Source organism: Ixodes scapularis, unplaced genomic scaffold (assembly GCF_016920785.2).
Source record: "Ixodes scapularis isolate PalLabHiFi unplaced genomic scaffold, ASM1692078v2 PGA_scaffold5__190_contigs__length_132052651, whole genome shotgun sequence".
In the NCBI taxonomy this organism is placed as follows: domain Eukaryota; kingdom Metazoa; phylum Arthropoda; class Arachnida; order Ixodida; family Ixodidae; genus Ixodes; species Ixodes scapularis.
Window position 1 is genome coordinate 106,732,797 of NW_024609880.1, and position 14,794 is coordinate 106,747,590.

Genomic DNA, 14,794 nt, shown 5'->3' on the forward strand with positions numbered 1-14,794 from the left:
TGCTTCGATAATCCAAAAAAATATGGCTTCAGATCAATTTCAGAATGGTTTCATGAGCAATACAATATGGCGACTAACATCAAACTTGCTTCAAACAAAGTTTCTAGCGTGGATGCGTCTGGATTGAAAAACCCACTGATCTCTATGACAATTGCTGGATCGCGCTTCCCCGCTTGTTCGCTGCAGCGCAAGTGAAGCCACCGGGCTTCACTCGCTTGGGATACGATTTGCCGTTTTTGCTAGCCTTTGCTGCGGTTTTCCAGCGTGCTGACGACACGTTTTCTACTCGTTCGTCGTCATTCGCCGAAGAAGTTTTTTGAAGACTCTGTGTATTGTTGAGACTTTCCGTTGTGAACACGTGGAAAATTTTACGAAAGTGTAGTGTCGCAGGAAAAAGGCACAACGCGTCGAAAGGAAGGGCTGGCGGCGTGTTCAAAGCATCCTTGGCACGCCGAAGTGCCGTGTCTCTGTGCCTTCGCACGCTTGGATACCGACCAAGAACCGACGCCGTGTGTATGTGTTCAGCGAGTGCAATGTGCGTGAAGCTGTTCGTGCCTCTGGATCAGCGTCTTTTCCCCTCGCGGTTTAGGAACGAGCTTAATCCAGCGTCCACTAGCGACGGGAGATGGGGAGAAGGTACGTCTTTTTTTCGTCCTTAGACAATTTACACAATACCGTGCACAACAGCTCCTCATCACTGATCAGTGCTGGCTTATTATCAACCTACGCGACTCGCCTAATGTAATTGGTCAACAGATTCACACGACCATATCGGCCGCGCTTCAAAGATTTTCATTCTCGCCGTCTTGTACATTTGCTTTCGAAAACCCCCCTGGCTCCACGTACAACGTTGCCCTATTCGTGCTCCCACGGAATCTATTAGAGTAGATTTGGGACATAGCCATGGTTAATATAGTACATAAGAATACGTACAGATCTCCCCCTTTTATTGATAGCAACTCACCGGAACAGCTGGACGATCCAGAACTCCGTGGCCGATATATATAAATGATCTAAAGGCATCTACGCGCGACACACGTTCAGAACTTTGGCGCGGCGTCAATTCTTGACCGGTATCCAAGCGTGCGAAGGCACAAAGATGCATCACTCGGCGTGCCAAGGAAGCTTTGATCACGCCGCGACACCGGCGACACGTTTTCGACGAGTTGTACCTTTTGATACGGCTTCACGCACATTGCACTCGCTAAACACATTCACACGGCGTCGGTTCTTGGTCGGTATCCAAGCGCGCGAAGGCACAGAGACACGGCACTTCGGCGTGCCAAGGATGCTTTGAACACGCCGCCAGCCCTTCCTTTCGACGCGTTGTGCCTTTTTCCTGCGACACTGCACTTTCGTAAAATTTTCCACGTGTTCACAACGGAAAGTCTCAACAATACACAGAGTCTTCAAAAAACTTCTTCGGCGAATGACGACGAACGAGTAGAAAACGTGTCGTCAGCACGCTGGAAAACCGCAGCAAAGGCTAGCAAAAACGGCAAATCGTATCCCAAGCGAGTGACGCCCGGTGGCTTCACTTGCGGGAGCGGCAAGCGCGATCCAGCAATTGTCATTGAGATCAGTGGAAAAACCGTTCACTCACGCTCACGGGAAGCCCTCTCTCTGAAGACCCCACTTGGGTAGCTAAACTCGTGGAGCAAAACATTCTTCGCTTTTTGACGTTGCGGGGGGAGTGACCAAAAGAACGCCGCAAAGTTTCCTCCTCCCTGCGCGCGCTCAACTTCGCAACTTTTGACGAAAAATCCCCCGCGATCCCTAGGCGATGCACGAGAGCACGAGACAGCGCGGGGAGGCGAGCGTTCACGCCACAGTGAAATCATAACCAGTGGTCCCACTCAAGGCCACTTCCGGTAATCGCGCATACACAGCGCTCCTCAAGCCGGATGGCGACAACTGAAGTTGTAAAACAAAAACAAAAAAAGAGGGTCAAAAAGAATCGCAATTGACTAAGTTGAGTGTATTAATGTTAATATTTTTAGAAAACATAGTAAGCTAGGTAATAATGATAAACCAACATGGAAAGAAAAAATCGAGCAGTTACCGTTAGCTTCAAAAAGTTCATTGCCCTAACCGAAGCCATGTTTTTAAACGTCGCCGGTCGCGTTGTCGGCGTTGTCGGTGTTGCTGTTCTGCGGATTTCTCTTTCCTAGTACATTTCCCTTTCTGTTGGATCCTCGCTTGGCGTTTTAATGTCACGTGAGTTACCGAATCACGCTATGAATGTGTTCTAAATGGGCCTGCTCAGGCAAGAAGCCAAAAAGCCGGGGACTCACTTCGCCGTTCGAGATTCTGGGATTCCGCTTCAAGTTCGTTGCTGGTGAGTGCAAACATTTTAAAGTGCTCGTGCTGTCCTTCGCGTCAGGCCATGGCACGATCGTCTTTTCTCCCACGCAGTGTATGTGACTCGGTTAATTTCTTAGTCGTTGTACGTCGGACGTGACTTGTAAAACGGTCAAACGCAATGAATAGCTTGTTCACGCGCAACCTCCACGTATCGAAGCTTGCACACCACTTTATTGGAAAAATATAAATATCGTGGCAAATGACGCGGATCAGGACCGAACCTGGGACTTGCTAATCTGTAAAATCATAAAAGAGAAGTTGGCATCATTGCATAAGATATTAAAAAAAAAAAGAAAACACGCAACACTATAAAAAGTGAATTTACCAGTTGTTATATATTTGCAAACAGGCTAACCAAGTTGACTGGGCACATTGAACATAATTCTGAATTAAATAGTCAGATGGATGTCCCTTGAAGGGAATTAACAGAAGGCACCTCTAAAAAAATGAAAGCCGCTTACAACTCCCTATAACGCCGAATTAGAGCGCAGCTCTTGAGGAGGAGGAGGGAAGGGCACGGGGGGGGGGGGGTAAACTAACCAGGGGGGGGGTCACGTGACCCCCAATGCCGATGATGTCATCACTGACGTCACTGATAACGTCATCCGTGACGATGACGATGCGGGTACCGATGACGTCATTAGTGACGTCACTGATGGCTTCACCAGTGATGATGACGATGACGATGCGAATGTCGGTGACGTCATTAGTGACGTCGCTGATGACGTCATCAGTGATGATGACGATGACGATGCGGATGCCGGTGACGACATCAGTGACGTCACTGATGACGTCATCAGTGATGATGACGATGACGATGCGGATGCCGGTGACGTCGTCAGTGATGATGACGATGACGATGTGGATGCCGGTGACGTCATCAGTGATGATGACGATGAAAATGTGGATGCCGGTGACGTCATCAGTGACGATGACGATGACGATGTGGATGCCGGTGACGTCATCAGTGATGATGACGATGACGATGTGGATGCCGGTGACGTCATCAGTGATGATGACGATGGGGATGGGGATGCCGGTGACGTCATCAGTGATGATGACGATGACGATGTGGATGCCGGTGACGTCATCAGTAATGATGACGATGACGATGCGGATGCCGGTGACGTCATCAGTGATGATGACGATGACGATGTGGATGCCGGTGACGTCATCAGTGATAATGACGATGACGATGTGGATGCTGGTGACGTCATCAGTGACGATGACGTCATCGGGGGGTCACGCGACATCGGCGGGGGGTCACGTGACCTCGGGGGGTCACGTGACCTCGAGGGGGTCACGTGACCTTGAGGAGGGGGTCACGTGACCTCAGGGGAGTCACGTGACCTCGGGGGGTCACGTGACCCCCCACGAGGTCACGTGACCCCGGTGGGGGGCTCGCGCGGTGCATTATGGGACATTTCCCATGATGCACCGCGCGGTTACGCCGACGGCGACGGCGACGGCGACGGCGACGGCGACGCCGCTCAAGCCGGAAACGGGCCCCTAAGAGCTGCGCTCTAAAAGGTGTTGCTCAAACATGCCAATTTCCTGGACTCAGACCTGTCTTCTCTCTCTCCTCAGGATACCCTGTGGGTGTGGCAGCATCTGGCACCTGTCGTCCAGCATGCGTCGAGACCCCTCCTCCCCCCGTCAAGCTCCAGACATTATTTATCTCCGCTTGGCACGTCATGCAGTAAGACCCACAGTACTTATCTAATTTAGAAGTATAAGCAGGGACAGATCCAAGGGGGGGCCCCCCCCAAACAAAGTCGACCCCCCCCCCCCCTCCCCCCTTCTCGGAGGGCAATTTGACATGGCTGGACCCCCCGGTGCACACGAAAGAAGGGGAGAATAGCATCCTTACAAATGTTCACCCCCCCCCCCCCCCAAACGGAGTTCTGGATCTGCCCCTGAGTATAAGGTGTGTCTCACTTCGTCCATTCACTGTATGCTGTTACTTTCTTGTTCCAGTACGATGGTTCCTCGGAGAATCACAGAGAATACCCCGAGGGCGACAAACTGTGGAGGCCAGCTGCAAGGGCCGGACACCAGAGACAAGGACCATCAGTAACCAGGGGGATGAAGTGAGAAGACTCAAGAGGCAGCTCATCATCTGGGCCACAAGAAGAAAATCGGAGACCGTACGCTGGGAAATTTGTCGACCTCATCCTTGGGTGGCATGAACATTTTCTGGTCATATTCGTACGTGAGGTGAACTGTTACTGGAACTAGGTTGACTCATCCTTCTGCAGCTTACAGGGCATTACCAAAGCTACGGCACCAACGAGACAACCGGAACATTTGGCTGAGGGACGGGACAACATATTGTGGGAGTATACTCCTCCTACGGAGAGCTCTCACAATACTTGCTTCGTTGCTCTGATTAGCTCCAAAGGGCGGCAGTGCTTTTTTTTGTAAAATTAGGCTGAAACAGATTATAGCTGTAATAGGGCCACCGAAATTGACATTGCGGCATAACATTCCTCATGAGGGTTCTGGCATCTATTCTATGATCTCTTATGCAATTATGAATGTCGCAGCCACAATTGGTGACTTGACAATAATCTGCAACTCGTCATATGACAAACTGCGTAAATGGTTGGGTAAGTGCAGTAAAGGTAGTTCTGCATATCTGGAAAAAAAACAGTGGCTGGGAGGGCTCTAGCTCTTCCTCATCACAATCTGTCTTAGGGAGGGCTGTCTCGAAAACCCCTTTCAAGTCATTAGTCTGAAAGCGAGTTTCTGGGATACCACTGACGCATAGTAGTTTACGGCATCTATGAGACACTTGAGAAGAAAAACCTTGTGGAGTTGCAAGCTGCGAACCAGGTTGCAAACTGTGAGGATGACTTAAATCAAGTCCTGTTTTGTACGAGTGGTCTCGGCATTTGGCATGCAAGCTGTGGAGCAGTTCTGGTAATTGTAACTTCAAGCTCCTGAATATTGGAGCTATTCCCATCAGCACGACAACCACAGCTGGTTTTCGTGCCAGTAGACCTCGTTCTGAAGTCACCGGAAGAAAACAACAGTAATTAGTTGCTGCCATCATGTTGTGTTAGCTAGTGGTCAAGAACAAGATTTTTTCTCTTGAGCTTGGACGAAGTGTTCTTCAATTAGTTTTCTCAAAGCCCCTTTGACACACAATGGCACACATAACCTAGCTCAGAGGACACCCTACCTGTTAGTAGTGTTTCCAGTTTGTGCTAAATCACGAAAAGAGCCCTTGAAGAATAAGGTAGTGTGAAAAAGGAAATTTTTAATTCCTCATGCCGGAGATTCCCATCTGTTGGAGTTTGGATAGGAACAAGCTGTGGTCTGCGCTGTTAAAAGCCTTTCTGAAGTCTAACTGGACGATCTCGCACGGAATTCGGTTGTTGAGGCTGGTGCTGAGTGCATGAGTGGAAGCTGCAAGGGCCGATTCGCAGCTCCTGCTTGGCGGAAACCATATTGGCGGGGGCTCCATTGTTTGGTTTAGCCATCGCAAGCCTTCGGACGGAGAACGTCGTAGCGGTTGTCTGTGTCGCGAACTCAAGCTGAGTTTAGATAAAGTTTATCTAAACTCAGCTTGAGTTCGCGACACAGACAACTGCTACGACGTTCTCCGTCCGAAGGCTTGCGATGGCTAAACCGCCATTTTTTTTTGTCCCTCTTCCTTCTCCTCTTTTCTTCCCCTGGCCGCGAGGCGAGGATTCTTTGTAATCTGGCGCGAACGCCACGGTGGGACACACACACACACACGTGCCCGCATGCACAGCACCGAATGAGTCGGTAATACACTCCGTCACAGGTGGATGTTAGACTTGAGGGGGCACCGTGTCCCTTTTTGAGAGGCGTTACTGACTCGACTTTCCAGGATTTAGGAACAGAGCTGTGGGAGAGAAAATCGTTGAAGAGGCGAGTGAGGACGGGGGAGATACGGCCAGCACAGGATTTATGCAATGCAGGGTGGAAGCTGTCTGGTCCAGGGCGTTGAGAGGAGTTGATACAGGCGAGGGCTTCGTAGGTTTCACTTTGAAGAATGACTATGGAAGAGAGCGTGATTGCTGGTGTGGCCTTGATTGGCTGCGTTGTGGGTTGGGTGGGACAAAGGTTAGGTGCGGTAGGGTCAAGTAATGCTACAGCCTGAGAAAAGTGGTAAGAGAAGAGCTCTGCTATGTCGTCAAGATAAGAATAGGGCCTGCCGGGATGTGTGAAGACCGGCGCGTGGAACTTTTTTTTTTATAGTGAAAACATGCCCAAGAGTTTGGGCTGGCAGGTTGCTTTTGCTCTTAGTTGGTAGGTAATCGTGATGGGAGATATGGATGAGATGCTTGACTTTGGTACGTGCCTGGTGGGCTTGGTTAAGATGAGTGGGATTTAGAGGCACTTTTTTGAATAGTCGGTGTTTACGTCTGATTAAGACTGCAATCTCCTTTGTCATCCATGGGAGGCTGCCGGGCCTCCTGTTGATCCTTAAGGCCTGTTCACACTCTTGCGACCGAGTACGACTGAGAGAGACGAGATCTCTTAAAACTTCTTAAATGTTTTTAGAATGAGGGAACACACTGGCATTGTGGCGCCATCTATGCGGTGACCCTGGAACTGCATTTCACAAGAGCGAAGGTTTTGCGGGATTTCCTAAGTCAAATGTGCGTAATACCCATAGAAAGGCTCGTTTATAACATTGACAAAAGTTTTCCGAGCCAAGAAAGAAAGGATAATGCGCGAGAAATAAAAAAAAAATATACCGGACCGCCGAGTTTACATTACTTCCCAATAGATGGCGCCAGTGTGTTTTCTGGTTTAAGAAGTTTTAAGGAACCCAGGTTTAAGAGGTCGCAAGACTGTGAACGGGCCTTTAGGGTGAACACTTTTGTGCTGAATTGCTGATATGTTGAGTGAGAGGTTGTCGGCCTCGTCAGCCGATGGGTGATCAAACACGATGAATGACCTAATTGAGATGAGGGAAATCGGTGTTTTAGAACTGCTGGAATTTCTTGCTTTGATGACCACGCTTAGGGCAATGAATATTGGTGAGGAGAGCACTGCGATCACTGCCTGGTAGGCTGGATTTCACTGTGCAGCAATAGGATAAGGTGGGATTATTGGTGCGGATGAGGTCGAGGAATGTAGCGTTGCTGTTTTGAGAAATGTAGAATGAGGTGTCATGAAGTTAGGTGAGGCCAGCAGTTTCCAATACGTCTTACAGCATGTCTTCAAGTGGATCAGATGAACAGTGCAGAGAACTTGCTGGGGTCGACGCGCTGTAGGCTCTTTTCGAGGAGGGCATACGATTGTTCACGGAGGGAGGGTGGGCGGGCAGTAGGTAGTGTTAGAACTCCGCCGCGAGGAACGAGCCGAACGCCATGTTTTGACAAAACCAAAACAGAAGATGACGATGTTTATTGGGATTGCGTCAGGTGCGATGGCTATACAAGAAAAACGAAAATTGAGTTTCTTTATAAATAGATTCCATGGGGTATAAAAGTTGTACGGGTCTCCTAACAATATTACCATTAGGAAGACGCACCATAGCAGCTCGTATGTGCCCGTCTCGTCCAGTCAATGCTTCTACGACTTCTCCTGTCTTCCAAAGTTGTCGAGGTTGGAGATGTTGGTGAACCAACACTAGAGTTCCTTTCTTCAGGGCACTGGAGGAAGTCGGCACCGTGAAATGAGCAGATCGCAGACTGGTCAAGTATTCCCTCTTCCATCTACGCCAAAATTGATCTGCCATCCATTGACGGTAACGCCACCGCCTGTTGTATTGTCCTTCAAGGGGAGGCACAGGCTCCACGCTGGAGCTGGTCGGAAGTGCAGTTAAACGCTTTCCCACCAGAAAATGGGAAAGGGTGAGTGGTTCCTTTTCGGTGGCTTCGGTGTAGACGTATGTCAGAGGTCTTGAGTTAATAACAGCCTCAATTTCAGTTAAGATGGTCGTCAGCTCTTCGAAGTTGCAGTAGCTGTTACCCAAAACTTTCTTGAGCGAGGATTTCACCGACCGGACCATCCTTTCCCAGAACCCACCCCACCAGGCAGCTCTCTCAATTATAAACTTCCACTGTATCTGCCGATCAGCGAAGTAGGCTTGTATCTCCTCTCCACGCAACGTGGTCCACAGTTTCTTCAGGTCCCTTGAAGCACGCTGAAACGTTTTTGCATTGTCAGAAAAGATGACTCTGCACACTCCTCTTCTTGACACAAATCGTCTGAAGGCCATCAGAAAATGGGGGGTGGACATGTCGGTCACTAGTTCGAGGTGAATGGCACGGGTAACGGCACAGGTGAAAATGAGGATGTAAGACTTCTTGTCGTTGCCTTTATTCCTTGTGTTGAGTGGTCCCGCGAAGTCCACACCAGTCACCTCAAAGGGGGCCGCTTGGGTTACTCTGTCTCGAGGGAGTGGAGCAACTGGCTCGGTGGCCGCTCGGCTGTTGACACGGTCACAGATCACACATTTCTTCAGCACCCTTTTTACCATCTGTCTTCCTCGAACGACCCAGAACTGTTCCCGCAGTTCTGTCAGAGTCTCAAGGGGGCCAGCGTGGAGAAGTCGTCGATGCGTGGCATTGGTTAAAAGCTCGGTAAAATGATGACTTGATGGAAGAATGATGGGATGCTTTGCATTGTCACACATGTCAGCGTTACTGAGGCGTCCTCCGACCCTCAGCACCCCGTCCTTGTCCAGGTATGCGTTTAAGTCCCGTAACGGAGAGTTGCTTTCCATGCGTGCTGAGCGTCGAACGCATTGGAGCTCTCTCTGAAACGCCTCCTGTTGAACCTGCAGGATCAGGCACGTTTGAGCTTGTGCTACCTCTTCGGTCGTCAAATAACCCTCGTGTTTTTGGCTGGGATGTCTAGAGTTATGTATAAATCGTCGTATCCAGGCAACAACTCGAACAAGCTTCGAGAGGGAACTGTGGCGCTGCATAGGCAAAACCTGTTCTTCTTTCAGTGTCACGCTATGGACTCGAACTTGTTTCTTCTCTTCATCAGCCGCGGTCATATCAACACCTGCTTCATGCGTTGGCCAGGCAGCAGGTGGCTCCGTGAGCCATGGCGGTCCGTTCCACCATGCCGCACTCGACTTGAGTGCTTCGGGTGTCACCCCTCTTGTGAGCAGATCAGCCGGATTTTCTAGTCCAGGACAATGGTTCCAAAGCTCTGGATCAGTCAGCTGTTGGATCTCCAATACTCGATTGGCCACAAAGGGCTTCCACTGCTGAGCAGAACCTCGCACCCAATGTAGTGCGATTGTTGAGTCTGTCCAGAGGTACCAGCTGGCAACTTGTAGGTTCAACGACCTAGTAAGGTAGTCCTTTAGCCGTGCCCCTATCACCATTCCCATCAGTTCAAGTCTTGGGAGAGAAAGTTTCTTTAGCGGCGCCACCCGGGTCTTGGACAAAACCAAAGTCACCCTCATTGGTGCAGTCTGCGTGCACAGGTACGCCACAGCCCCATAAGCCTTGGGACTGGCATCTGTGAATATGTGGACTTCATTTCGGTCATCCTCAGGAAGCTCAACGCACCTTCGGGGTACTGTTACTTTCGTTAAGTGGTGCAGTGCTGTATGCCACTGCGTCCATCTTGTTTGAACCTCTTCAGGTAGTGGCGCGTCCCAGTCGACACCCAGTTCCCAGAGGGTTTGGAACATCAGCTTGGCTGTCACGGTGACTGGGGAAAGGAGTCCTAATGGGTCATAAATGCGAGATGATGCCTGGAGAATGAATCGTTTCGTGTTGCAGTTCCGGTCTAGGAATTCCAAAACAGGCCCCATGGAGAACGCCAGGCAATCGCTGTTTTTGTCCCAGACAAGTCCTCACACTCGAGAAACGCTAGGGGTGGTACACTCTACTTGATCTAGAACACACCCGGTTCCTTCCTTGTTGAATAGCTGCTGCAGCTCCGTAGAATTTGTGTTCCACTTCCGCATTGTCATTCCGGCTAGCTTCATGACATGTAATGTTTGTCGATAGAACTGTTCCGCCTCTTCCTCGGTGTTCGCTCCGGTGATAAGATCATCGACGTAGAGTCTTTCGGCTAGTGATTTCGTTGTTTCCGGATAGTCCTCTGTTATCGACAAGTGGTGACGTAGCGTGGCTGCGAGAAGGAACGGGCTACTGGTCGCTCCGAAAGGAACCCTTGTCATCCTCCAAACCTCTACAGGAGGGTTCGGCTCTTGCTTCGTTGGCATTCGTTCGTACCAGAAAAATCGCAGAGCGTCACGATCTTCCAGTCTCAGTGATATCTGTAGAAATGCCTTCTCAATGTCTGCACTGAGGCCGATACGATGAATCCGAAAGTTCAGTAACACTTTCAGGAGGTCTGGATTCAGGTTTGGTCCTGGCTCCAGTGCGTCATTCAGAGACAGACACCCTGGTTCTCTTGACGACGCATCAAACACGACTCTGACCTTGGTCGAGAGGCTGTCAGGTCGTAACACAGCACGGTGAGGCATGTAGTACACTCGGTTCTCTGCCTTGTCTGCATTCGGGGAAATCTTTTCCGCAAATCCTTGCTGGAGATACTGGCGAATTGTCCGATCATACTCAGTCAGCATCACATCGTCCCTAAGCAACTTCTTTGTGAGGCTCACCAGACGCTTCCTTGCAACTCCTTCATTGTCTGCCAGCTGAAGGTTCATTGGCTTCCAAGGTAAGGCCACCTCATACCGTCCGGTAGTTAGCTTGATGGATGATGTAAATGCTCTGACAACTTCATTCTCCTCTTCCTTTTGTGGGAGGTTAGGATCGGTGATGCCCATGCTTTCCAGCTCCCAAAATGACCGGAGCTCGGTAGACAATGAGCATGTGCTTCCACCCACATTGGCCTTCAGAACTGCCGCAGTAGAACAGGAGGCAGTCAAACCGCTGTGGGGAATCGGTCCTTGAAGTGTCCATCCAAAGTCTGTTTTGACAGCGACTAGAGCGCCTTGCACTTTTTGGACCTCACCAGAGACAAGAGTCCAATAGTAGTCAGCACCAATAAGAATGTCAATGCCATGTCTTGTTAACTGGGCTGGTGGCAAGGTGACGTCTGCCAGCTCAGCTATCTGTACTTGGACTCCTTGCACTACACTCTCAGGTAGAAGAAGATGATCGGAGCAAATCTCTGGTATCTCCAGAGCTTCTAGGCAGTGCTTCTTTTGGCTGTACTGGCTCCTTAGCCAGATTCGTACCCTTCTGCGTTTTTCCTTGATGATGTTTCCTGCTCCTCCAAAAGGGTAGATAGTAATGTCTTCTTCACCAACAACCTCGAGCTGCAGCTTACGTGAAAGTTCTTCCATCACAAAGGTTCGTTGGCTTCCTCCATCAAAAAGGATGCGCGTGAGAGCTCTTTGCTGTTTCCCTTCCGCCCAGACCTGCGCTGTTTGAAGTAGTACAGCAGGTGTTTTATCGCTCTTCCTGCCAGTTGAAGAGTGTAACTCTGCTGCGGTGTTCTTACTCTTCTTCCAGGATGGGTCACACATTTGAGTTATGTGCCTTCGCCCGCATGTTTCGCACATTATTCTTTTGTTGCGACATTCTTTGGAGGTGTGTCCCTTGATTGAACACCGGAAACATCGTCCTGCTTCTCGAAATCTTTGCTTCTTCTCCTCCAGAGAAATTGACGTCTGACAATTTCGTGTAGCGTGGGTTTTCGTGGCACAGAATGCGCACGGTTCAGTCTGCTTGGAGCGACTAGTTGAGGAAAGAGCAGCGGCTGATCCCTTCAGAGAAGCCTTTCCACCTTCTGTTATTTTGGTATGGCTCATACCCTTGGCTTCTCGCTGACGAGCTTGTTGAGCCTCTTCACGGCTCTCCACTTCGAGCTTAAGGAAGCGTTGTAGGCTCTCTATTTTGATACAGTCGTCTTCCTTGTCTGTAAGACGTCGACACTTGTGGTAATCAATGACTAACTCTCCCGGCAGCATTCTCAGTAGTGCAGAGCAGAGCATAGCTCCGTAAGTGTCGCTCTTCACCCCGAGCGCGGTGAGAGCGGCCATATTACGTTGCAAGTGGTCATAGAGACGTCGCAATCCGCTCACCTCGCTTGAGTGTCGTACTGCTGGCAAATCAAGTAGTTGGGAGAGGTGTTCTTGAATGAGAACGTCAGTCCGACCGAAGCGCTCCCTGAGAAGCTCAACGACGGTATCGTAGTTTTCTCCCGTTGCTTGAATGCCGGCTATCGCCGATGCTGCCTTTCCCGTAAGCGCCGACCGCAGGTACAAGAACTTCTCAGCGTTAGAGAGGCTGTCGTTGTCATGTATGGCTTGCTTGTACTGTTCCCAGAAGGGTTGCCAATCGGTAGCTGCACCGCCAAACCGTTGAAGCTCCAGTTTCGGCAGCTTCACCTTAGAGGTTGCAACGTGTCCGTCGCCGTCGTTGTGAATCCGCGTTGTACCGGTTTGGGGCCTCGCTCGTCGGAGTTCCTCTACCTCCTGTGCGATGGTGGCGATGTACGCGACGATCTTGTCGTCATATTCAATCGTGCGGGCGTAGTTTTGCTCAACGTCTCCGTCCGGTACCAGTGGTTCGATGGATGCGTTCACGTTGCTCAGCTGTATTCGCAACTCACTGAGCCTCACCGATAATACGTTGAGGCTTCGCTCGTCGGAGTGGCTTGCGATAGCTGCGTCGATGTCGGAGATCAGCCTCGTTACTTGAGACCTCAGAGCCGTCCGCTTCTGCTTTAGTCGTTCCATGGCGTCTCTGGGTCTCGCGGCGTTGCTGGCGTTGCGGCGTCACTAGGCCTCGTTGGGCGAGAACTTCGGTAGCGTCGTTGGAGTTCGCTCTCTTGCGGCGTCCCTTGGCTCGTTTCGTTGCGGCGTCACTAGGCCTCGTTGAGTAAAGTCAGCAGCGTCGCTGGAGCTCGCTCTCTTGCGGCGTCCCTTGACTCGTTGAGTGATAACGTCGGTAGCGTCGTTGGAGCTCTTCTCTTGCGGCGTCCCTTGGCGCGTTTTCTTGGCGCGTTTCGTTGCGACGTCACTAGGCCTCGTTGAGTGATAACGTCGGTAGCGTCGTTGGAGCTCGCTCTCTTGTGGCGTCCCTTGGCTCGTTTCGTTGCGGGTGGATGCCCCGTCGTCATTCCGTCGTGACTATCGTTGTCATCCCGAGTTTTCGGCACCAAAATGTTAGAACTCCGCCGCGAGGAACGAGCCGAACGCCATGTTTTGACAAAACCAAAACAGAAGATGACGATGTTTATTGGGATTGCGTCAGGTGCGATGGCTATACAAGAAAAACGAAAATTGAGTTTCTTCAGGTAGACACCAGAAGAAGCTTTCCATGTGTACAAAATACCTCGACAAAGATGGCTTCTAGACCCGAAGGGGTGAGGTGGTCAAAACGTTGGCAGGGCAGGTGTTATGGCATAGCGAGGACGGACTCCTTCGCCCCAAGGAGGGACAGTCTTGCTGGAATAAAGAGAATTGTGCGAGATTGATTAATTCCCCATTAATTACCCACCGAAGACAGGCGTCCAGACATGTCTCGCACACAGCGAATATTGTATTCGGGAAAGATTACTTCAGCGCTTTAAAGTCAGGAAGGTTATTTTTTAGGAAGCAAACGTTGGAAAACCAAACGGGATTGGAGTCTGTAGACTCCGATCGCGCACTTTTCACACGACAACTATGCCAAAAGCGGAGTTGTCATGCGAACGGTGAACGCTGCCGATGTCGCGCGCCGGAGGCGGGTCGGAGAACTACTTGGTAGAGTTGGCGATGATGGTGGGGTACACAGGGGCTCCGTGCTGCTTAGGGGGTGGAAAGAGGTCATCAGCCAGGGGTGCGAGCTGGCACGCCGCACAGAGCCACTCGGTTTAATGAGGAGAGGCGTCTATACAAAGCGAGAGATACATCTTCACATTTCTGGTGGAACCACAAATCATAAACGTCGCATTGGAGAGTGGCGGCATTGTCGACAGACAGGAAACAGCAGGGGCAGGTGGGACGTGAGCCGGAGTTTGAAGGTACACCCGTGAGCGATATGAAGGTGAACAGCCCTCTTCTTGTTCTTGATGCTCCTGCAAGTTTTGGAACAAGCTCTGTTCCAGAAGAGGGCTAGAACGCAAAGTTTAGACCCCAAGCCACATACTATTTGAGACATTGAGAGTTAATATAGCTTTAGAGAGCCGTGAAATGGGCAAGAATCCAGGTAAGGTGTTCACTTTCATATTGCCGGCGGGTGTGCTTCACCAGTGATCAGCAATAACGAGATTAGGTGAGGTTGTTGGCGAGGGCGATGAGTGAAGAATGCTCAGCCAGGAGGTTGCTTCATGGACGACAATGTTCAATGGTGACGCTGCAGTCAGAAAGTGGCATTCTAGGTGCTTACGGTTTGTCGATGGTAGGTGATATTTTTGTTGAAGGGCCAGTAGCCCCGTTAGGCAGATCAGGTGACGGAGAGTTGTAAAGGCGCGCTGTCATTGAACCTAACAGCTAAACATTGTGCTGAAGAAATTG

General features: G+C 50.4%; 1 protein-coding gene across 1 annotated transcript; it reads right to left on the reverse strand.

The window, feature by feature from the left end:
• Positions 1–9,701: 9,701 nt before the first annotated feature.
• On the reverse strand, positions 9,702–13,124 carry LOC120842711. The gene is made up of 3 exons (XM_040213874.2): positions 10,946–13,124; positions 9,879–10,066; positions 9,702–9,828 (listed from the first exon to the last, which is right to left on the reverse strand). Exons 1-3 carry the CDS (start codon positions 13,031–13,033, stop codon positions 9,702–9,704), a joined length of 2,403 nt encoding a protein of 800 aa, XP_040069808.1. The 5' UTR covers positions 13,034–13,124.
• Between the last annotated feature and the right edge of the window lie 1,670 nt (positions 13,125–14,794).

Bases quoted from the DNA above. Each gene is read 5' to 3' on its own strand.
- LOC120842711 (XM_040213874.2), bottom strand. From the start codon at position 13,033: ATGGAACGACTAAAGCAGAAGCGGACGGCTCTGAGGTCTCAAGTAACG. The intron at 10,067-10,945 runs GTGAGCCTCACA...TTCATTCTCCAG, and splicing joins GAGTTGCAAGGAAGCGTCTG to GCATCATCTCGCATTTATGA. The intron at 9,829-9,878 runs GTGCGTTGAGCT...ACATATTCACAG, and splicing joins AAAGTAACAGTACCCCGAAG to ATGCCAGTCCCAAGGCTTAT.